Genomic DNA, 26,275 nt, shown 5'->3' on the forward strand with positions numbered 1-26,275 from the left:
AAAGAAAGTAAAGGTGTCGATAGTCTGGCAGAAAAGAATTTATATTTTATCTGACATTTGATGTTCTTGATAGGATTCACATAAAATGGAATCTTTCATCCCTGACAGAATTGCATTATTTCCATGGCAGTGGAGTTTGATATGTATAACCAGTTAGATCTAAGCATGCTGCTTATAGGAATAGATCATTTGACCTTGTGAGATTAGTCACGATAGCAGAGCTGTGGACATTAATTAGATTATATATGGGCAAAGCATTAGCACGATAGAATGAAATAACATGGAAACAGCTGTACATCATAGGCATTAGTCCGTATCACCATGCTTTTAATCAATGATGATCAAATGTTAAGACTTCAGGGACTTGTACTTAAAAAAGCAAAAAAGAAAGAATGTTCTAATGTCTCTACTTCTGTTTGGATTTCCTAATGTTGTACCATCAACATAAAACATACATCAAAGTCTCACGGATGACTTCTTCACTGAAACTCCCACTGCTATTAAATTGTGCAAGAGTTCTGAACATTTTAAACCCTTTCTAGACTTATCCTATTGATGTTTATTTACTGCTTCCATGTATTATTCAACCTGTAAATAATCATCAGGCTTAGCAGAAAAGGCAAATTTGATGGGCATTCCATGACATCTCCAGTATACTACTAATTTGCAACTCCACACATGAGGATAGATTGCCAATCAGAAAATAATGCCTCCACGTGGAAACATTTTTTGTTGACATGTGCATGGGACAAAAATATTGGAAAAAAGTTTATATCAATATGTTCCATTCAAATTTTTCCTCGGATCCTAAGCTGAAACACTTAGGCAAAATCGCATCAATGTCTCCCACAGACAGGCAGTATCTCAAGAGGTGCTCTGTCTTACCAGTACTTCACAAGTCCTATGGCTATTTGTTGGAATAACATTAGCAGCTTTTAGAAGCCAGTGGAGATAAGGACTGAACTTAAGGCAAGTGCAAGCCATTACCATTTATTAATTATTAAAGTAAGAACAGGAGTATGGTATTGCTTCACTAGTGTCTTCTTCCATCAGGTCTCTATCCATTTAATCTGACATCATCGTTAAGATAAACTCTTACTACACCCTCAGTAGTTCTGGTTAGATCATTGGAACAGTTAGCCCTCTAGTCCAAATCCACCTTCCTCTACCTCACTATCCCCGATCTCTTCAAGTCTTGATTCCTATCTATTACACATCCTACAACTCCTAACAAAGCTAGTGTTTTTACACACATAGTGGAGTGTTCTCACTGAACCTCACTTGAATTATTCCAGAAGAAACTGAGGGCGTGTTTATTCCAAACACATTCTGCGAAGGCTTGCTGTTTTTTTGTCTATCATTATTAATTGTGGAGTCATATCTTCTTCCTGAGGATCAGGGTGTGCAGCCTATCAAGCTAACAGTTTATTTTTAATTCAAATCAGGGCACTCCTGCTAATAATGTGAAAGGAAGGTATGTTGGGTTTGTAGCCTGCAGCTCTTCAAAAGCTGTTATGGGGTGAAACTATTCTACAATAGTGCAGGACCTGAGTTATGCGGGGCCAAATGAGAGTGGTCATTCTTCTCATGACTTTTTTCGTAAAATGGTATCTCCGCTTCACCATTGGCTTTAATGCTACCTGGGTGAACTTGTGATGTGGACAAATCCATATGGGACTGCAAAGGATTGGAAATATAAAATTTGTGAGTCATTGTCCAGGATTGTGAGTGTGAAAAAATATTCTCTTTGGAAAGGTTAAAGCGGATTTAGAGGTGAGCAAATGTAGCTCTGCATCTTAATCCAATCAGAATAATAATTCACAAGGATGAGAAAGTCTGTCCCCTTGAATTTGAGTAGGGCAATGCCACAGTGTTTCCATGGACTGGCTGTCAAAGCAGACGGCAGAAGATGCTCTTTCTGCTCCTGTCTGTAAGTGATGCTGGGGGTGCAGTTGAAGATATGTCCTTTCGAAACCCGAGATATCTGACCATTGTCCTGATTGCTGTACTCTGGCCTGTAACCCAGATATACTAAGATGTCCCTTACTAACCTTCTGAAGGATATCCAGCTGGCCAGCCAATTGCTCATCAGAGATCAAGAGATCAACGATAATGTTGTGGTGACATCATTCAAAGAATGATTGTGGGACAGGGTTACTGGGGAAAAACTCTGGCCAGCCATCAAAGCAACATACGCAAATCTGCGCACGTCCTTGACCCTCAAAATTTGTGCAATTTCTTCTCTGATGTTGGCAAGTACTGACAGTAAACGTTTCATCTTTTTGCTTTGGGCTATTGATGGATATCATTCATAAAATGTCAGCAGTAGTCTGGTATTTTTGTTGGATATAATCTATGGCATCAGCTATAATTGAAATCTCTGGAATCAGTACGGTACTTTTGCAATGTCTTTCATATTCAGTAAAGTTACCAGCAGTGTGTGGTCAGTTTCAGTCTTAAATGGTAAGTATTAGACCTAATCAGAAAAGTTCTTACACAACCAAGTTGCCAACAGTGTTTCTTTCTCCATCACTACATTTGACAGTTCCATTTGAGTGAAAAGCCTTGAAGACAACTGACAGGTTTTCTGCTCTCTTCACATGTATTTGGAATAAGACCACTCTTAGACCTATGGAAGTCTGTTAAAATAGTTGGAACTTTGGAATCATTGTGCTCAGATCCCCAAAGTTTTCAGCATCTGTTTGATTCAGCTGCCTTACTGCATTAGTCCAGCACCACATCTCATGCTTAAAAAGTTGTCTTAGAGGTTGGTTTGCTTGGACTAAGGGCAAAGGAATTTTTTAACCTGGCTGGCCAAATTTGAAATACTAGAGTTCTATAATATTCCTGTTGCTGGAAATTCCTTAATGACTTGTGTTCTACAGGTCTCCAATGATCCCTGTTGCTGGATACTGCTCAACATCCTGGAGATTACAACTGACTAGAAACTGAACTGGACTACCTACGTAAATACTGTGGCCAAAACAGCAGATCAGAGGCTCAGAATTCTACATCAAGTAGCTCATCTTCTGTCTTCCCAATGTCTGCTCACCATCTACAAAGCGCGAGTTAGGAAGACTGAGGAATACTTCCTTAAATGGAGCTGAGTACCATTCAGGATACCCCAACCATTACCTTGTAATCCACTCCCTCCACCACTGATGCACAATGGCATGTACCAGCTACAAGATACACTGCAGAAATTCACCAAGGCTTCTTCAACAATTCCTTCCAAACCTGTAACCTCTATCATCTACAAGAGCAATGGCAAGAGAACATTAGCACTTGCAAGCTCCTGTTCAAGTCACTCACCATCCTGACTTGGAATGATATCATCAGTCCTTCACTGTCACTGGGTGAAACTCCTGGAATTCCCTTTGTAATAGCATTGTGGATCTTTCTACACCCCAAAGACAGCAGCAGTTCAAGAAGGAACTCATCACCTTGTTTGCAAAACTGCACATTTTTTGTTGTATTGTCATCCCTGTGACATGTGATGACTTCATACCTTCACATATATTTGACATCGTCTTTTGAAAAATTTCCAAAGCAAATGTGATTCCAAATGTAAATGTAGTAAACATGTCTTAAGATGGTTATGCAAGTGGAAAAAATGTTGGACTCCTGATTGCTGCTGTTTGAGTCCAGCTTTGTGAAGATTGTGCTGTTCACAAATTTAAATAGACTCTTACCTACAGAAGTCATTTTGTAGACCTCCCATTGTAATGCCTTATTCATGTGTTTTATCATATGTGCTAATTAAATTCTAATGGATCCATTCAGTTGAAGAACTGATACCACAAGACAACACCACGTGGTCAGTTACATGACTGGAGAAATAACCCCCTTATTGGTGTTGCTTACCATAATTAATCCAAGCCAGGATACTGTCAGATTTTGATGTATTTGGAGTGTTCAGTATTTGAGAAGTTGTGAATGGTGAGGTACATTTTGCAATCATCAGCAAACATCCCCATTTCTGACTTTACGATGAGGGAAGGTAATTGATGAAGCTGATAAAGATGGTTAGACCTTGGACACTACAGTGAGGGACTGTCCAGGTTTCTTCTGGTGGAGCGGCAGTGTCCTTATCTCTGAGCCAGGAGGCCCAGGTTCAAACGACTCACCTCTGGAGCAGGCAGGATAACATCTCTGAACAGGTTGATTCGGAAATATTTATCCTGAGGAACTCCTACAAAGATGCCATTGAGCTGATCTCTAACAATCACAACCATCTTCCCTTGTACCAGGTATGGCTCTAACCAATGGAGGGTTTTTCTGCTGATTAATCTTTACCTCTTAGTGATTCTACAACTTCCAGAAATAATCAGATGTCTTATTAAGCTATTACTGAGATCAAAACAAATCATCTATTTAGATGAGCATGGAACAGAACATTCAAGATTTCTGTTCATTTGAATTTAATCCATCACAATGATTACCTTTTCTTTAATGAAGCTCCACATCACTCTGGTCATTTCATCTCCATCCATTTCTACCACTGGATTATCTGCTTTGATTCGTTTTATGGCATCTGCAAAAAAAGATAAATTTCTATCACCTACAGAAACCTTCACTACCGAAGGAAGGTAAACCTGTGCGCGATTATACACGTGCTATCCGAAGGGGCTTGGATATGTTTTTAGAGATATTAGTGAAGCAAGGGGCAGAACAGCATGTGAATAAATGGCTCACTATTTTATTTCACAGCAGTCTGATTAGTTTGGTTTTGCTCTAATTTTAAAATGAATTTGATCATGAGCCAGGTTTTCATTAGATGGTAAGAAATAGGAACAGGAGTTGACTGTTCAGTTCCTCGAGCCTGCTCTACCATTCACACTGATCCAACATTCCTCATTCATTTTCCTGTCTTTTCCTCATAACCCTTGATTTCCCAGCTGATTGAGAAACTACCTACCTCACCCTTAAGTGTAAGGACTCTGTGGCAAAGAGTTCCTAAGACTCTCAACCCTCAGAGGAGAAATTCCTCATCATCTCAGTCTTACATAGTTTCAGAATAAAGGGTGCCAATGCCCCGTGATCCTAGACTCTCCCATGAGGGGAAGTATCCTTTCAGCATTTATCCTGCCAAGCCCCTTAAGAATCCTATATGTTTGAATGAGGTAATCTCTCATTCTTATACGCTCCAGTGAGTACAGTCCCAACCTGCTTAGCCTTTGCTCACAAGACAATCCTTCCATACCAGGAAACATCCTCGTGAACATTCACTGATCTACCTCCAAAAAAACAATCTTCCTTAAGTAAATGTATGAAAAGTGCTCAGGATACTCCAGATGTGGTCTCACCAGCACCTTGTACAGTTGCAGTAAGAATTCCCTACTCTTATACTCCAACCCCCTTGAAATAAGGGCCAACATTTTATTTATCCTGTCTGATTACCTGCTGCACCTGTGTGTCAGCTTTCTGCTATTCAAGTACAGGTGCCCCCCCAGCTTTGCTCCTTTCTGCAGCCTTTTTTTCCCCCATTTCCAATCCAATGTTGAAATCCTAAAAGAAACTGCCCTGCAAGTTTAGTTGAGTAAAGTTACTTCCATTACTTTACAAACATGCTTGCAAATAGGTTGCAAGGCATTGACATAGGGAGTGAGGAAGTATTGCAGGTTAAGGTGAGCTGAAGGTCTGAATGAGTTGTACCCCAGACTGCTATGGGAGGTGGGGCAGAAAATTCCAGGTGTTCTGGCCCAAATTTCTAGTTCCTCTTTGATAACAGGGAGGTGCCAGAGGATTGGACGAAAGTTAATGTGTTTCCATGTTTCAAGAAGGGTGATAGAGATAAACCAGGAAATTATAGACAATGAGTTTCAATCCGTGGTAAGGAAACTACTGAAGAAAATTATGAGGAGGGAATTCCCACTTGGTGAACAGAGTTTGATCAGGGATGATAATCATGGCTCAGTCAGAGGGAAGACATGCCGAACAAATTTGATTTATTTCAGAAAATGACCCAGCTGTGTAGATAAGGGTAATGCAGTTTATGTGGTTTGTATGAATGTTAGCAAAGTCTTTGACAAGGTCCCACGTAGGAAAATGATAGAGAAGATAAAAACACATGGGATCCAGGGTAATTTGGCAAATTAGATCCAAAATTGGTTTAGTGGTAGGAGACAGAGCGTGGCTACACAAGGTCTTTTGTGTAGCTTGAAGCCAGTGATAGTACCATACTACAAGGATCAATACTGAGTTTCTTATTGTTTGACATACACATATAAACAATTAGATAAGAATGTGGGAGGGGTAAGTAAGTTTGTGGATGACACAATGATTTGCTGGGTGGTTGACAGTGATGGAGGAAGTCTCAGGTTACAGGAGGATATAGACAGATTAGTCAGACAGGCAAATCAGTGGCAGATCAAATTTAACCCTGAAAGGGGGGGGGTGTTGTACTTTGGAAGAAGTAACAAGTCAAGGGAGTACTCAATGAATGGCAGGACATTAAGAAGCTCAGAACAACAGAGGAAGCTTGGGACACCACAGACTTCCGAAGGTGCCAGGATAGGTTAATAGGACACTTGCCTTTATAGATTAAAAGAGCAGGTAGTTTATGTTGGAACTGTACTTTGGTTAGGTCACAGCTGGAGTTTTGTGTGCAGTTCTGGTCCCCACAGTGTAGGAGGATGTGACTGTAGTGGAGGGGCTCAGAGGAGATTCAACAAGATGCTACCTGGAAGGGAGTATTTTAGTTTGAAGAGGAGCTGGATAAGCTCAGGTTGTTTTTTTTTTGGGGGGGGAAGAGTAGAGAAGATTGAAGGAGGACGTAATAGAGCCAAATGCGACTATCAGCGTGGAAACAAATAGTCATTCCCCTTAGTTGAAGAGTCAGTAACAATGGGCAGACGTTAAAGGTGAAATGCAGAAGGTGTACAGGGGAACTGAGGAAAATCTTTACCTTTAAAAAAAAATTGGATGATCACTTGAAATGTCATAACATAGCCAGGTGCAGAAAAGTGGGACTAATGCAGATATAAAGTTGTTTCATCTGTAGCTTTGTCGATGGGCTGAATGACCTCTCTGTAGTGTATGATTCCATGATTCCCAACTAAATCCAATCTAATCCAATGATACGGTCACAACAGCAGAAAGCTTTTTTTTTTAAATCTAAAGGTGTTCCAAGCCGTACTATATATTTTTCATAAGAAACATTATTTCAGTTGTATTTTAATATAACTATTATATTAAAAGTTTAACAGATGCCAACATTTTAATTTAAAAGATGCTATGACCACATTTACAAAAAGCAAGCCTATATAAATTTTTAACCACATTACAATAAAACCTCTTTACAGTACAATTATATCTCCCAGCTCTTCATCCTGCACCGCAAAGAACCCATTCAAACCAAATAATACTTTAGGAAAGAATTAAACTGAATAGTTCAAATCACTGAAAAAAAATCAGTGATCAAACTTATGACTGTCTCTTTAATATTGAAATTCCTAATGCCCAAAATAAGATTGCCAGCAGGTTTACAAAGAAAGTTTTCACAATGATAATGATATTTACACCGATTGTTGTTGAATATCTTCATTAAAAGATGCCTTTTAAAGCACAGCACTTGATTATATACTGTGTCCCTGGATAGTTGATAAGAGCTGACAGCTATATTTGGGCAGTCAAAGCAAACAGCTTGAGAATTTCTCAAGGTGCAGCTAGTGCAGAAGTAGTTTGCAAAGGTGCCCAGAAACCATCAATAGCTTTGTGAATTGCAAGCAAATGACAGTGATAGGAAAGAACACCATGGTCCTTTCACCCTATTCCACAAAAGCTAGTTTTACGGGTTTACACTTGTATTAATGTTTCACAGTCTTTTGCCATAGCCAGAAACAAGTCAGGCTTAAAAAGATTACCTTTACCTCACTTGTCCAATAACATAAATCCCTTCAACAATATCTTCAAAACCCATGACCTCCATAACCTAGATGGTCTAGGGCAAAATATGCATGAAAACACCACCACCAGCAAGTGCCAGTTAAATCCACACGCTGCTGTGTTAGGTAATGGATCCGAAAGAGTTTGTGTTGAAGTTGCATTAGCCCCACTCAAGCTGATGGTGTAGCATGGTCACTATGTGGAGAATCAGGGAGTCTAGTATGAGCTCCTGATTTAGACAGGCATGCCATTTCCCATCCCTGATAGTTGTAATTATGGCTAACTAGTTCATGTTCATTGTACCTTTGCTAAATACAATAACTAAACCTTGTTAAGAAAGGCAAGTACCTTTCCTTGTTACTCTCCAAAAGTGGTTTTTCCTCTGCCAGTGATAATTAAGCAGGACCAATTTAGAAAGGAGAAGATTGCAGCAATTTACCACCAACCAAAAGTCACAAGTGGTTGATCCCTCAGAACCTAACATGACAGACTGCATCTTGATCTGGTAATATATAAGCTTTTATTCATTGTAATTGGGTCAAAGTCTTGGAACTCCATTCCTAACATTTCCCTCGCCCTACACTCATCCCTGGACAACAAGGATACCTATGTCAGACCCCTGGTCATTGACCATAGCTCTGCCTTCAACACCATTATCCCCTCCTGACTGATCTCAAAACTCTACGACCTAGGTCTCAGCTCCGCCCTCTACAACTGGATCCTCAGCTTCCTGACCCACAGACCATAATCAGTGAAGATAGACAACAGCGCCTCCTCCACAATAACACTTAACACTGGAGCCCGCCCAAGGATGCATCCTCAGGTCCTCCCTGTACACCCACAACTGTGTTGCCAAATTCCAAACGAACACCAGTTGGCATGGTGACTCAGCAGTTAGCACTGCTGCCTCACAGCACCAGAGACCTGGGTTCGATTCCCACCTTGGGCGACAGTCTGTGTGGAGTTTGCACATTCTCCCCATGTCTGCGTGGGTTTCCTCCAGTTTCCTCCCACAATCCAAAGACGTGCAGGTTAGGTGAATTGGCCTTGCTAAATTGCCCATCGAGTTCGGTGCATTAGTCAGAGGGCAATGGGTCTCGGTGGGTTACTCTTCAGAGGGTCGATGTGGACTTGTTGGCTCAAAGGGCCTGTTTGCATACTGTAGGGAAGGTAATCACCATTTACAAGTCTGCTGACAATACCACTGTTGTGGGATGGATATCAAACAAAAACAAATCAAAATACAGAAAGGAAATTGAGGGCTTGGTGATGTGGTGTAACGAGAACATCAGCAAAACTAAAGAACTGATCATTGACTTCTGAAAGGAAGAGAACATGCCCCCATCTACATCAACTGGCTGAGCTTGAAAGGGTGGAAGGCGTAAAGTTCCATGGAGTGATGATAACCAACAACCTGTCCTGGACTTGCCACAAGTATAAATCCCCAGATCCATGTAGATGCGAGGGTGAAGAAAGCACAACAACTCTTCTTCCTCAGGTGGCTCAGGAAATTTGGCATGTCCACAAGGACCCTCATCACCATTTAAAGATGCACCACTGAAAGCAAACTGTCTGGCTGCATAACAGCCTGGTATGGCAACTGCTCTGGCCAGGACTGTAATAAACTACAGGAGGTGGTTTCTGACTACAGACCAGACCATCACCGAAGCCATCCTTCCATCCATGGACTCTATTTACACTGCTTGTTACTGCAATGCTCTCCGACAACCTCTTCTGTCAGCGAAGCTTGAACCCACGAGCAGGTTCAAGAACAGCTTCGTCCCTGCTGTTATTAAATTGATGAATGGACTCTCTAACTTCAAATCATGCTGATCTTGCTATTGTTAACCTTGCCTTGCAGGTGCCCTATGCAATGTAACCTATGTGCCTCTGACTTAGCTTTTTGTTTCACTCATGATCCTTACTTAGTAGATCTGCCTGTAATACACGTAAACAAAGCTTTTCACTCTACTTAGGTACATATGACAATAATTTAATCAAATCAAATCAGTCCTGTACCTACACCAAACAAACTGCAGTGGTTCAAGGAGGCAGCTCACAACCACCTTCTCAAGGCCACACGAATGGTCACTCTCAATCTATGACGAAGTGAAAAAAACTACACTATTATGCTCAAAATAAAAGAGTGATCTGAACTGATAGTATCATCGTCCTTGGTTCACACAACTGCCTAACCGAGTGAGTGACTTCAGCATGTTTTGGTTTTAACTCAAAATTTCACCATCAACAATATTTCATGTTCTGTCATAGTGACCCAAGATACATAGGAAACACTTATGCATATTTTGCCATTTCCATTATGGGGCAATAAATCACAAGTGGCTGAACTGCAGCTGTTTGGTAGCTTCCCTACCTCAGCCGTCAGTCTCGATGTGCAACGCTCAATGTAACAAACAACGGGAGCCACTGCAACCTTCCATTTTAATCTGGCTGCCCTACAGAACTAGTCACAGCAAATTAACATGACACAACGTTTATACTCCAACCTGCCTTCTAAAGAAAAAGTTCTTTTCAGAATGAATTTATTTTTTGGTTATCTAGTTTTCATGCTGTTAGCAGCCAAACAACTCCTGTCAATTTCGTTCATTAGATAGAGGAAGGGGTAGAGGTGACTTTGATAATGACTAGTCTGATGCCTGTCAAATGGTTAAACTACAACGGATACAGTGTCTGCTGCCAGAGGCCTACACTGTCAACAGAATCAACCTTTGCAGCAGAAAATAAATCAGATGACAATACCTGCAGAGAATAGCCAACATCAAATCTTCAGATAAAAAGCTTGCGTTGCAATATGTGGGAGCAAAGGAATGAGACAGATATACAACAGCCACAGGAAAGAGAGATTACATGAAAGGGGAGAGAGAAAACATAAATTAAAAAGATTAGAATAACAGAACTGTACAGAGGCTTAGAAGAAAAATGAAAAATGGGACAAAAGGAACAATGAATTCAAGAAAAATATAAGAAAAAAAAAGAGGGGTAAGAAAGGGTACAGAGACAGCTCAAGGAACTTAATTCTAAAAAAGAAAATGGAGAGGGTGAGATAAAGAAAGAAATACAATTTCAATTTCATATAAATAGTTGGGGATAAAGCATGAGAAACCATGTCAGTGGACCACAGCCAAAACTATGTCAGTGCTCTCCTGCCAGGTGAAGAGGTCATGGTGGTGGTACTGTGTGGTGTGCCTGCTCCCAGCATGATTAAGGACCAATTAACGACTGACTGTCAGGACTACCAGCAAATACATTCAGGAAGGCAGGAGTTCAGGCTGTGACAGGGTGGATACTCACCTGGGAGTAGCTGTCATTGTGTGGATTAAAGATCCTTCAACAATGTGCCTCAGCAGAAAGGCGACATTGGGAGGTTAGCACACAGTCCAGACCTGTTATTAAAAATCTGCTGCAAAATGAGGGGCTGCCATCATCTCTGCCAATCTCAATTTTTCCAACACATTCAACACCAACATTAACTGTTTATCCAGATCTCGTCCAATCAGGACTGATTGAGAAATGGCAATACCATTAGCCAACTTGAACAAGGGCAGAGGCAGGATAAACAGTCCCACACTTTGACTGTGACACCCTGCATACCCTCCTTTAACCGGTGACTGAACGTGGGGAGGCGTTCCTCCCATATGATAGGTAAAGGAGGCATCTTCCCAGACCAAGAAAAACTGGTTGCAAGTGAGTAGCTAAGGGATCTCTACATTAAATCAATGACAATTCAAACACCTTTAACTTGGAATGTTTCAACCTGGGACACTTTCTTAGGAACTTTTAGGAACATATGAATAAAAGTAGGCCATTCAGCCCCTCAAGCCTGCTCCACTATTTGATATGATCATGGCTGATTCAACATTTGAGTGCCTTTCAGCCAGACTATCCCTATTACCCTTTACACCATTAATAATAGAACACTTATCAATTTCTACTTTAAATATACTCAAAGACTGAGCTTCCATATTCTCTGAGGTAGAGAATTCCAAAGATTCACAACTCTGAGTGAAAAATACTTCTCCACATATTGATCCTAAACAACATACCCCTTTATTTTAAATTGTTCCTCTTGTTCTAGTTTCCCCAACCAAAGGAAACATCTTACCTGCATTTACTCCAACTATCCATTTAGATATTTTGTAAGTTTCATTGAAATCACCTCTCATTCTTCAAAACACAAGAGAAAATAGGCCCAGTTTGCCTAATATCTCTTCCTACGACAATCCTGCCTTCCCAAGACCAACTTTGGTGAGCCTTCATTAAACTCCTTTTATGGCAATAATATCCTTCTTGAGGTTAGGAGACCAAAGCTAGACACATTACTCCAGACAGAGTCTAACCAAGCTTCTATACCATTGAAGCATTGTATTTAGTGCTCCTGTACTCAAACACTCTCAAGATCAAGGCTAATTTTTCATTAACCTTCCTTGCAGGATCTGCATATATACCAAGTGACTTACTGACAAGGACACCTAGGTCTCTTTGTACTTCTACACTCTCCAACCTCTAATTGAAACATAGAAACGAAGAGGTGTCAATCAGTTGGCCCTTTGAGCCTGCTCAGCCATCCAATAGGATCATGGTTGATCCTCTATCTGAAGACCATAATCCTGCTTTCTCTCTCCATCCTTAAATATTTTAAAATCTAAAAAGTTACCTACCTCTTTCATGAATATACTCAGTGACCTGGTCTTCACATCTTTCAGAGGTGGAGAATTCCACAGGTCGATGACCCTCTGAGTGAATAAACATTTCCTCCTCTCACCCCTAAATGGTCTACCCAATTTCTTGAGACTGTTTCCTCTGGTTCTACACTCCCCTGCTAAGGAAACATCCTCCCTGTAACTGGTCTGTCCAGCCCTGCTAGAACTTTACACGTTTCAATCAGATCCTCTATCATTTTTCTAAATTCTAGTGAATATAAGCCAGTGAAGCCAATCTCTCTTCACATGATTGTCCTGCCATCCCTGGTATCAACCTAGTGAACCTCTACTGCATTCTCTCTATTGCAAATATAGACTTTCTTAGATAGAGAGACCAAAACCACATGCAATACTCCACGTGTTCTCACCAAGACCCTGTATAACTGCAGTAAGACATCCCTACTTTTGAACCAAATCCTCTTGCACTGAAAGCCAATATACATATTATCTAATTAATCTACTCATAGATGTTATTATACACATGTGCAGGTGTTGTCCTGTTCCCCCTTCAATCGAAGCAAAATGCTCAGAGACACAGAGTGGTTTTGCCTCCTTCATCTTTATTGTTGGCCCTGGAGGGAGAGAGAACAATTGCCCATGTACACAGAAACATGACTTCATGGTCTTCTCTGGAATAGCAGTTTCTCAATGAACTATATAGTCATTTTACAGGGAGGAGCGTCCAGATAAGGCAACATACATATTGACTGGGTGACTATTACAATCAGCAAGTAATCAGCACAAGTAAAGATTAAGCCATCTGCTGTTACAGAATGAGTAACTGACTTCACATAATGAATAGTTTTCACTTTGTTAAACTGACCTCACATGCTGAATGCTACCTCATCTTGTTAAATAGATTTACATAATGAATGCTTTTCCACCTTGTTAATCCATTACCCTTGCCTTCAGCACCCTATTGTTAACTGTAATTTCTTCTCTGATCTGAGTCATGCTTTGCTGAACCTCTTGTTTCACAAAACTCAGAACTTAACTCTTTCCCTCCCTTCACAAAATTCAGAACTTCACTCTTTTCCTGCCTGTTTATACCCTATACACATTCTCATTTCCTCCTCTAATCATTTCATGATAGCCACCAAGATGGCACTACCAGGTTTCATAAGACTCTGACAGCCAGTATTTAAACAAGTTATTGACACACGGCATGCAATGATTATAACAACAAACATTTCTAGACCGTTACAGTAATGGGAAGAATCCTCCCATGTGGAAAAAAAAATTCACCAGTGAGGCTCTTAAATCCACAGTCCTTAGTGACACTCCAACCCCTTCAAGTTGAATGGAATTGAGCCAGTTCTCCAAAATCTCCTTTAGTAAGTCCAACCTGAAAACAAAATTCAGTCTGCCCTCGTGTATCACTCTTTAGAGAAATCTGAATTATTGGCTAAGGGCAGTTAAATACTTAACAAAACAGACGAGACTCCCATCCTTCCAGAGATGCTTCAGATGGAGGATCCCAGCGCATCTGAGTGTGCAGTGCAGCAGCTGCAGCAGCAGGCGAGGTGAACGCAGCATTCTTTGCTGCTTCTGCTCCCACTCTGCTGTTTAAATGTAACAAAGCCAACTGGCTGTTGTGATGTTAGCTTAATCAGTGAATCTTCATATCCCTTAAATGATCGAAAGACCGGTTAAAGCTCACATGCTTTAATGTACATAGGAAGGCCACTGACAAAAAGTGTACCGACCTCCTCTTCACTGTTGTTATCTTCTTCACTTTTTGTGCTTATGACTGGGGAGCTGATTGAATCCGTTGGATCAGGTTGTGGAGGGGTGGGCAGTGGTCTGAAGGCGTGCTTTACCTGCGAATGGAGAAACTCTAGAGAAGATGTTAGCTGCTGAAAGTATCTTTGCATTTCCTCTCTCATTCCTTCCTTGCCAAGGTGGTTCCCAGTGTGAAGACAGTCACACGTTTAACTCCACTAAGTTGTGTCTGCCATTTCAACCTTCTTCGAATTCTTGAAGTCTATTACTCTGTTCACTATTCGTGACATTATAAGGTTTTATACAATCCATAAACTTCTAAATTGAACTGCCTAAACAATTCAGCCAATTATAACCAGCAATTAATGGTCCTAAAGTCAAACTCTCGGGACCCCTTTCAGGTTATTCAAAAGTTATTTTCCTTTAACAAATTGAAACTTGGCTAATGTGAAAGCTGGCAGGAAAAGTATCTCAAAAGTTTGGAGCAGCAAGAAAACAACAAAATGGTTCCTGTGCTTTCGCAATTGAAGAGGCAGTTTCAGTTCAGATTTAAGTCTCAAATATTTGTGGGAAACAAATGCTGAATATTTTAAAATATGTTCTCCAAATGAAGCTTCCCAAATTAAACAGTCGGAATTACAGTGGCAACATTGGTAAAGATCAACATTCTTTGTATTTGCGATATGAAGGGCCAATGAAGTCTTCACAATAATGAACAGAACTGAAACAGCTCAGCCTTAAGTTTTGATATTCTCTACAAAATCTTAACAAAACATCAAACTCAAAATTCACTCTTCTTTTTGTGAACACTCTGCATTAAAAACACAACAGCAAAGATATTTTAAGACAAGACTATAATCTGGCTAAAGCAGGAACACTGACCCAGCTGTTTTTATTTCAAAACAGGCATTGTAGAGTTTCAAACAAATAAGGGCTCAAGGCACTCAATTTGTTTTAAGATTACAAGTTTGATCATTTTAAAAAGGACACAATGTTGTACAATTTCAATGTAAAAACAAAATCTGCCCCATTACATAGCCCATATGACACACTGAATTTGAGATCCTGATTCAAACAAGGCAAAACAGTTACTGAACAGGATTTTCTGAACCAGTATTTTAATAAACCAAAATTTAAAACATCAAACACTCTCAGCATGGCACAATTTACATTGAAACTTTCTTTTTTCAACCCAAGTATTAGTACAACCTTAATTTCAGCGGTTGTCATTTTAATTTTTTTGCATCCTCTCACTGAGATTACACTGACAAAAAGAGAAAACCCTCACCGCGGATCACATGGCACCGCAATCCAAGCCACTCTCTTCCACCCGAACAAAGACTCACAGAGCCTCAAATCTCGCCACTGGGGACTTTAACCTGTTTCTCACTTTACTCCTCATGGGGGCTGGAACCCCACTTAAACACAGATCTCGAATCCCACCTAAATACAGAGAATCCGAACCCGAATTAAAACAGAAAACTTGAACCCAAATCAAACACAGATAATTTGAACTCCAATTAAACACAGAAAGCTCAAACCTCAAACACAGAGCTCGAAAGTTAGCAGAGTGTGGAGGACTTGAACCTCAAATCACCCACCCAGTAGACGTGAACCCCAGTACCTTGCAGAGAACTCTAACCTCAATACAAACCCAACCACCAGCACCCCCCCCCTCCCCCCCCCAGGAACTCGAACCCCAGTCCCACGCAGAGGACCCGAACCTCAATCACACCCCGTTCCCCCCAATGCAACTCAGAGGACTCAAACCTCTGCCTGCTAGCATGCTTGCAAAACTGTGTCTCTCAACTGAACTAATTACTGTTCAAGAAATCCGTAGAATAGACAGCAATCGAGCGAGGGGACCCTTTTTGGCACACGGGAATATTGAGAAGGACCAAGGTTTAAAATCTTACCTTGTGGGCCCGTCCATCTCAAGACACCGATGTCCCGGTGGTCGCTGACATTGTAACTATCCGTTTGGATCCTGCTGACTACGCCAATAGTCAAAGCAAAATGCTCAGAGACACAGAGTGGTTTTATCTCCTTCATCTTTATTCTTGGCCCTGGAGGGAGAGAGAACGATTGCCCATGTACACACAGAGACATGAGTTCACGGTCTTCTCTGGAACAGCAGTTTCTCAATGAACTATATAGTCTTTTTACAGGGAGGAGACATACATACAGGCAACATACATATTGACTGGGTGACTGTTACAATCAGCAAGTAATCAGCACAAGTAAAGATTAAGCCATCTGCTGTTACACATTGAATAACTGACTTCACATTACGAATAGTTTTCACCTTGTTAAACTGACCTCACATGCTGAACGCTACCTCATCTTGTTAAATGGCTTTACATAATGAATGCTTTTCCACTCTTTTAAACCATTACTCTTGCCTCCAGCACCCCATTGTTAACTGTAAGTTCTTATCTGATCTGAATCATGCTCAGCTGAACCTTTTGCTTCACAAAACTCAGAACTTAACTCTTTCCCTGCCTGCTTATACCTCTACACAATCTCACAGGGAACTTGAACCCAAGCCCTTCCAATCCAGAGCTACAGACATGACCATTGCTCCCAACATACTGCTTGCCTTGCTAATTGCTTGTCACACATTCCTGCCCATTTCCATTGACTGATGTACAAAGGGACCAGATTCCTTTGTACATCCACATTTCTCAATAGATGAGCATTGAAATTTCCATTTTCCAGATTGGAACGTAGCAAATATGTGGGGCAACGTCTTTACACAGAGAATAGTTTGTGTGTAGATTGAACTTTCAGAGGAAGTAGTGGTTACGGATTTAACATTTACAATACACTTAGATAAGTATTTGAATAAAAATGTTTGGAGGGATATGGGTCAAGTGCAGGCAGGTGGGACTAGTTTCATTGGGATTATGGTCAGCATTGACTTGTTGGACTGAAGGGTATGCTTCCATGCTGCATGAATCTATATAACCCCGAGCTAAGAAGAGAGGGAACAAGAAACCAAGGCAGAAAAATGATCATTTCAGAAATACTGTACACATCAGTTCCTGTTACTAAAGTGGATAATCTCTTAATTTTCACATTATATTCCATCTGCCACATCGTTTCCCATATACTAAGCCTGTCTAAATCCCCCTGATGCTGTTTTACATTTTCCTCAGAATGTGCTTTGCTGTTTGGAAATACACCATTTTGTCCCCACATCCAAATCATTGATAGAAATTGAGAGTTGGGACCCAAGTACTAATTCTTGCAATATCCTACCAGTCACAGCCTGGAATGACTTCGAATTCCCACTCTCCGTTTTCTGCTCATTAGCAAATCGCTAATCCATGCCAGCACATTATCTCTGATTCCATGTGCCTAAATTATGCGGACTAACTTCCTATGTATTACATTCTTATGTTTCCTATGCATATTTTCATGGTTCCAAAAACTAGTTACTATATTCTGTAAAAAAACGCCACCCTTAATAACAAAATAAACTGGATAAAGTGTCACAGTCAGAACTGTGCAATAAACAGCAATTATTTTATCTAAATGGTTATGCAGTACTTATATTCCAACTGGTTTATTTGGAAGGACAAGTTTTCAGAGCACTGCTCCTTCATCAGGTAGCTAGTGGGGGACTAGCTACTGACAAAGGAGCAGCACTTTGAAAGCTTGTATTTCCAAATATCCATCCCAGTCCAACACCGGCACCTCCACATCATCAGTATCCATGGAAACAGTTATCATTATGCGGACTCTACAGAGACAATAGATATAATTTCTGCTTTAAACAGGTCAGATGAATTTACCATTGTCTGCTTTCAATGGGCATATCATATTTTACGAATATTCCCATCAACATTCATTTTCTTCACAGGAAATGCTTCATAAATCATAGGAGCATACACGCTAAACATTTTTTTCAGAAATGTGAAAAGGCCACATTTATTGCTCAGTCTGATGCTCTGGTAGGTCACCTTGTCTCTGAAGCACTGCAGTCCTTGTGCTGTTAGCGCTTTAACTGTAGATTTTCATCCAATTGCAATGGAAGAGTCTAAATCAGGACGATGGGTGCCATAGAGGTGACAGTACACTATTGCAGCTGTCATCCTTCCTGGTGATAAAGTTTGCACTGGAAGGGACTGTTGAAGTGAGTTTGGCAAGTTACCACGGTAAATGTTGAAGGGAAATACATTCTGCAGTGACTAATACAAAGGATATTGTGCCCAAACTTGGATTTTTTAAACTCATTCATGGATGTAATCTTCACTGGCTGAGTCAGCAGTTACTGTCCATCCCTATTAACCCTGGAGAAGGTATTGGTGACTTACCTTCCCTAACATCTACTGTATGTTTTGTATAGGTACAAATACTCTGATCTGGGTGCTAATGAGCATCTTTAAAGGTCAGTAATTTAATCACATCAATTTAAGATATTTAGAAAAAATATGGTGGGGCAAAATTACAATTTATTTTAAACAGTTTTGTTACTGTCTGGTTTGTACTGTCTAAAAGGATAGTGCAATGTGATCTACCTGTTTTATCGCTCGGACAGATCAAGATAACCAAGCTTATTTAGCAGATGCTAGACATACAGCAAGGCTTTCACTAATTACAGATCTTGCAACATGTCAAGTTCAGCATCCCCTGTCTTGTAAACATATGCTAATACAGACAATGTCGTGGGACCAATCTTATATCCATGGTGTTCAGGTTGGCTTATGCAGCAATTACTTGAAATATATCACAGGGTTTCTTACAAATTATTAGTGCAGAGTGCTGCTTTTGAAGTTTTCTGTGACAAACCTAACCCATTAAGTAAATTACCTTGATGTTTTGCCTGAACAAACATGTCACTGAGAGGGCTGTTTGTGCTTCTCAATTAGGTAAACCACTTTATCAGTATTTCCTACAATTATGAAAACTGGCTTCAGTCACTTTCAGGAGCTTACATTCTGCTGGCTCATTCTTCATTCACATTGGCAGCGTAGTGGAGAATGTTATACATCATACTGAATTCCTTCCTATTCAGGGACTTGTACAAACATTTTCAAGAACATCATAGCCTATAGGAAAGAGGTTGTGAAACGTGAAAGGGTTCAGAAACGATTTACAAGGATGTGGTCAGGGTTGCAGAGTTTGAGCTATAGGGAGAGGCTGAACAGGCTGGGGCTGATTTTCCTGGAGCATTGGAGGTTGAGGAGTGACCTTATAGAGATTTATAAAATCATGAGGGGCATGGATAGGGTAGATAGACAAAGTCTTTTCCTTGGGGTGGGAGAATCCAGAACGAGAGGGCATAGGTTTAGTGTGAGATAGGAAAAAAGGGATATAAGGGGCAACTACTTTCCTGCAAAGGGTGATGCATGTATGGAATGAGCTGCCAGAGGAAGTGGTGGAGGCTGGTACAATTACAACATTTAAAAGGCATCTGGATGGATATATGAATAGGAAGGGTTTAAGAGGGATATGGGCCAAGTGCTGGCAAATGGGACTAGATTAGTTGAGGATATCTGGTCGGCATGGATGAGTTGGAATGAAGGGTTTGTTTCCGTACTGTACCTCTCTATGACTATATAACAGGTTTGCTGCATTTTCCATTTATATCCACTTGAATATTTACATAGTGATTCATTTTATGGGAGGCAATGATATACTGGTATTGTCTCTGGATTAATAGCTCAGAGACCCAGAGTCCCACTATGGCAGGTAATGGAATTTGAATTTTTTTAAAAATCTGGAATTAAATGTTTAATAATAACCATGAGACCATTGCCAACTGTCATAAAAGCCCATCAAGTTCACTAACACCCTTCAAGGAAGAAAATCTGACCTATTAGCAGGACAGATGTGCAGAAATGATGGCACCAGTAAATGGCGAGGTAGAAGTTCCCCTGAAGTTGTCCAACATTGACTCCAGACCCCAAGAAATCTCAAGTTATCAGGTCAAAAGTGGGCAACAAAACTTAGTGCTGATTGCCACACACCAGCACCTCCTCAGGTGGTGAATCAGTACTCCTCCATCTTGAACATCACTGAGGAAAGCACTCAAGGTGGAAAGGGCACAGAAAGTATTCTGGGAAGACTTCAATGTCCATCACCAAGAGTGGCTCAGCAATGTCAATACTGATCGAGCTGGTCAAATCCTTAAGGGCATAGCTACTGGATTGTGTGTGCAGCAAGTGGTGAGGGAACCAACAAAAGGGAAACACATAGTTGATTTCATCCTCACCAATCTGCCTGCCACACATACATATATCCATGACAGTATCAGTAAGAATGATAACCGCACAGTTCTTGTGGAGGCAAAGTCCCACCAGCATATTCAGGAAACCCAAGGTGCTGTGGACTATCATCAACAGCAGTTGAATGGTACTCAAACACAATCTTCAATCTCATGACCCAGCATACTCACCATTCTATCATTACCATCAAGCCAGAAGATCAACCTTGGTTCAATGGAGAGTGCAGGAGGGCAATGCCAGGCATACTTATAAATGAGGTGGCAACCTGGCAAAGCTACCAAACAGGGTCACTTGCATACCAAACAGTAAAAGCTGCAAGTGATAGACAGAGCCAGTTGATTCCATAACTGACGGATCAGATCTAAGCTCTGCAGTCCTGCTCTATCCAGTTCTAAACAACTCACAGACAAGGAGGCTCCACAAATATCTCCCTTGATGATGGGGAGCCCAGCACATCAGTGCAAAAGATAAGGCTGAAACATTTGGAATAATTTTTAGCGAACAGCGTCAAGTGGATGATTTATTTCAGCCTCACCACAGCCTTCGCTGGACGTCCCGGCATCACAATTGCAAGTCCATAAGACATGGAAGCAGAAGCAGACCATTCAGCCCATCGAGGTAGTTCGACCATTAAATGAGATCATGGCTGCTCTGATAACTCTCAACCTTTCTTACCTTTTCCCTATTCCCCTTTGTCCGCTTGCTGATTAAAATCTACCTCAGCCTTGGATATTCATAACGATCCAATCTCAATACCTTCTGTGATAAAGAAATCCACAGATTCATTATCCTCTGAGAAAAGAAATTCCTCCTGGTTCCTGTTTTAATGTGCAACTCCTTTTTCTGAGATTATACCCATTGGCTCTAGACCCTCGCACACAGGGAAACACCATTTCTGTATTTACCTTGTCAAGTACCCTAAGAATTTACATCTTTCAATAAGATCACCTTTCATTCTTCTATATCCCAAAGAGTATGGGCCCATCTACTCAACTATTCCTCATAAGGCAGTCCCTCCATACCTAGTATCAGCCTAGTGAATCTTTTCTAGACTGCCCCCAATGACAACGTATCTTTCTTTGGATAAGGCCCAAACCTATTCCAGAATTCCAGCTGTGGTCTGACTATCGCCTTGTATATTTTTATCAAAACCTCCCTACCTTTATATTTCATTCTCTTTGAAATAAATGCTAAATATTCCATTGGCCTTTCCTGTTACCCACTGAATTTGGATGCTAGGACTCCCACATAGGTTTGGGAGTCATTGCCTATCTGTTCTGTGACTTTCTGCAGTCTTTTCTCATTTAAACACTATTCAGCACCTCAATTCTTCCTGTCAAAGTGCATAACCTCACATATCCCCACCTTCCCACATAGTCTTTAGCCAATTCAATTCACTCCAAGTAATATCAAGAAAGAGTTGGAAGCACTGGCTACTGCAAAGTCTATTGGCCCAGATAACATTCCTACAATTGTACTGAAGACTAGTGTTCCAGAACTTGGCACAGCCAAGGCAGTTCCAATCATCCACTATACTGACATCTACCTGACAATATGGTAAATTGTTTAGGTATGTCCTGTATGCAAAAAGCCAGATAAATCCAACTTGAGCAATTATGACCACGTCAGTCTATGCTTGATTATCAGTAAAGAGATGGGAGATAAGGGAGGTCATGGCCTAATGGTATTATCGTTGGACTGTTAATCCAGAGACCCAGGTAATGTTCTGGGGACTTAGGTTTGAATCCTGCTATGATAGATGATGGTATTTGAATTCATCAAAAAAATCTGAAATTACGAATCTAATGATGCCCATGAATCCATTCCAGATTGTTGGAAAAACCCATTTAGTTCACTAAAGTTCTTTAGGGAGGGCAACTGGTATCCTTGGAAAAGTAAGCTCTGCAGTTGCTGGAGATCAGAGTCGAGAGTATGGTGCTGGAAAAGCACAGCAGGTCAGGCAGCATCCGAGGAGCAGGAGAATCAACGTTTCAAGCATAAGCCCTTCATCAGGAATCAACTGGCATCCTTACCTGGTCTGGTCTACATTTGACTCCAGACCCACAGCAATGTGATTGATTCTTAACTGCCCTCTGGGGAAACAGGGATGGACAATAAATACTGGCTTAACCAGGGATACCCTCAACCTGCGAAATGAATTTTAAAAATCGCAAATAGTACTATCAAGCAAAACCTGCTTAGCAAAAACCTGCACACTAATGCTCAACTCGGGTTCTGCCAATTGAGGAGATAACAAATAAGATAGATAAAAAGGAAGCAGTGGAGGTCATATATTTAGATTACTGGATGATGTTTGATTAGTTACCACATGTGCAGATACAAAATAAGATAATGGTGTTTGAGGTATTGTGTTAGTATGGATAGAGAACTAACTAATAGAAGACAAAAAGTTGGGATGAGGGGGACATTTTCAGAATGGAAATCTGTATTTGATGGAGTTCAACAGGGATCAGTGCTGTAGCCATACTTATTTACAATATGTTACTGACTTGGATGAGGAAAGTAAATATAATCATGTTTGTAGATGACACAAAAATAGGTTAGAAGACAAGTAGTGAAAATGACACAAAGAGCTTGAAGAAGGATATGGACAGATTAAGAAAGTGGGCAAAAACTTGGCAGATGGAATATAATGTGAGACAATGTAAGGCTATGCACTTTGATATGAAGAATAGAGGAGATGAATGGAGAAAGACAACATAAAACTACAGCACAGAGGGATTCAGAGTCCTCTGTGTAAAACACAAAATAGCAAACACATTCAATGGGCAATCAGAAAGGCAAATGGAATATTGGCCTTTATTTCAAAGGGAATGGAATACAAAAATAGTGAAGTATTGGTAAAACTATACAAGACACTAATTAGTCTACACCTGGAAAATGGTGAACAGTTTTACTCCATTTATCTATGGAAAGATATACCGACACTGGAGGCAATCCAGAGAATGTTCTCTTGGTTGATCCCAGGTATGAAGGAGACTTTTAATAGGTTGGGCCTGTAGTGAATGGAGGTTAGAAGAATGAGAGGTAACCTTATTGAAACATACAAGATTCTTAGGGGACTTGACAGTGAGGGGAGGTTGGATTTGACAGGATAGAGACGCTGAGAGGCTGGTTTCCCTTCTGGAAGAATCTAGGGCATAATCTCAGAACTACAGATCACCCATTTAAGACAGAGATGAGGAGGAATTTTGTCTCTCAGAGGGTAATGAATCGGTGGAATTCATTACTGCAGAGAGCTGTAGAGGCATTAAGTTTATTTAATAAATTTTTATCCGTAAAGGAATCAAGAGTTATGGGGAAAAGGCAGGGAAGTGGAGTTAAGGATTATTAGACCAGCCATGATCTCATTAAGTGGCTGACTACTGCTCCTATATCTTACCACACAGATAAGGATGGGCAGTAAATGCTTGCCCAGCCAGTAAATCACAGTACTTTTTTAAAAAGTAAAATGTTAATAGGTTAGATAAGACCAGAAGAATGTACAACAGCCAGAGTTAGCCTGACTGTCACATGTACATTACCATTTAGAATCAGAATTGAACTGGCAATCTTAGACACACTGCAGAATCAGATTTGATACACAGTCATAGATAACTACAATAAAGCAGAGGCAGAAAGTCAGATTTGGCATAACTTTATATACTTATACCCTATTTGCTACAGAATTTGCAAGAGGATCCATAAGAAAATAATGTACTAATAGCTTCCATGTCAGTTTCTTGCCTTGATGCACATTTTTCAAATCACATTGCTAAATACTTTAATAACTGTGTTAAAACTTGCAGAGGTTTTTTTTTCAATATTTGAATTCTCTCTGGAAAGTCATTCTTGCTCATTTATTTTACTCATTAAGCAGATGTGGCCATCATTGATTAGACAAGCATTGATTAGACAAGCATTTATTGCCAATTCAAAATTGCCCTTGAGATGATGATGGTAAGCTGCCTTCTTAAAATGGTAATTTGATGGAAGTAGACCCACAATGCCATTAAGGAGTTCCAGTAAGTTTGAGCCAATGGCACGGAAAGAACAGTGATATATTTCCAAGTCTGGATGGTGAATGGCTTGGAGGGGAACTTGCAAATGGTGGTGTTCTCCTGTATCAGCTGCTTTTGCCTTTCTAGAAGGTAGAGGTCACATGTTTGGAAGGTACTGTCCGAGGTGCCTCAATGAATTTCTGCATCTTATAGATGGTACACACTACTGTTATTTATGTCTCTAATTCCCCTCTCAATCCAATTCACATCCCTTGTTTTTTATCTTTTGCATTTGTCTAGGTATCAAAAAATTGACTTCATCATTCTCATAAGCTCTTGTTTTCTTGGAAGCATGAGGTGTTATGTTGTGTTCATGGGTATCAAGGATGATGGAGGTTGGTTAACATTTTGTTAATTTACTTGAAGGTAATCCAGTGAAGGAAGGGATGTGTGCCTGTTTTCCATTTGTTAGTAGTGATTATCTTTAGCCAACTTGTGCCCAACTATTCACTTTTTGCATGCATTTACTTCCACTGTTAGGAATTCTTTTCTGTGAATCATTCATAATTTTTCAACCTTAGTTTTCTTTTCAAAGCTCATTGAATTAATCTCTCCTATCATCCATCACATTTCACAAGTCTAGTTACTGGCCATTTAACCTATTAACTTCTCATTTTCATAGGAGTCAGTATGATTAAAACATTTACTTACAGGTGTCTCTCCTTGTAAGGTCAGTCCCATAAAGGGTAACTGAACTTGGAGCTGCCAGTTAGAGGGAGGTTCTCCCCTCTCTCTCTTGATAGTTGCTGCACAATTCTTGTATTATCTGTTGCTGTCCCAGGTTTTTAGTTACACAAAATGTCACAATGAATAACAAACCAAGATATCACAGAATGGCAGTGGCCCTAACCACCTGTCAGGTTGCTTAGGGAGCCCTCACAGCGTTTTCCATGCAACAGGCAATTATCTGCCTGTCGGCAAAGGTCATTTCTCTTTGAGGGTTGAGGTCTGCAAGGGCTGCTGTTCAATCAAAAGACAGGTCAGTCAGCTCCTCATTCCCAAAAGTGGTAGCCAATGCTGGGCCTGTAAACAAGTACAAATAATAACGATGGAAAAGGCCCCATGTCCAGATGAGATTGGGCTTACTGAGGCCAGTCAGGTAAACACAGTAAAGGGGGTGGAGTGAGTGTTTCCAAGGGGGTGGCTAAATCTGGAGGGCACACCCTCAACAAGTCACAAGAAAGTGTTGGGCAATATAAAGTGGCCTTCAGATGTCGCAGAGGAGCCATCCTCCAAGAATAAATGACCAAGAAGCCCTTAAATAGTTAACTGGCCAATGAAGGACATTGATTAGACAATAGACAATAGGTGCAGGAGTAGGCCATTCTGCCCTTCGAGCCTGCACCACCATTCAATATGATCATGGCCGATCATCCTTAATCAGTATCCTGTTCCTACCTTATCTTCATAACCCTTGATACCACTATCCTTGAGAGCTCATCCAACTCTTTCTTAAATGAATCCAGAGACTGGGCCTCCACTGCCCTCTGGGGCAGAGCATTCCACACAGCCACCACTCTCTGGGTGAACAAGTTTCTCCTCATCTCTGTCCTAAATGATCTACCCCGTATTTTTAAGCTGTGTCCTCAGGTTCGGTACTCACCCATCAGCGGAAACATGTTTCCTGCCTCCAGAATGTCCAATCCTTTAA

General features: G+C 40.6%; 1 protein-coding gene across 1 annotated transcript in view; it reads right to left on the bottom strand.

Annotated features, from left to right (window-relative positions):
* LOC122558882 (isocitrate dehydrogenase [NADP], mitochondrial-like) overlaps positions 1 to 26,275 on the bottom strand; it is an 87,138-nt gene that overhangs the window by 49,715 nt on the left and 11,148 nt on the right. The window contains exon 2 of the mRNA XM_043707791.1: positions 4,443 to 4,534. Within this exon, the coding sequence (XP_043563726.1) occupies positions 4,443 to 4,534 (92 nt within the window). The remainder of the gene's footprint in view (positions 1 to 4,442; positions 4,535 to 26,275) is intronic.

This window comes from Chiloscyllium plagiosum, chromosome 2 (assembly GCF_004010195.1).
Source record: "Chiloscyllium plagiosum isolate BGI_BamShark_2017 chromosome 2, ASM401019v2, whole genome shotgun sequence".
NCBI lineage: Eukaryota > Metazoa > Chordata > Chondrichthyes > Orectolobiformes > Hemiscylliidae > Chiloscyllium > Chiloscyllium plagiosum.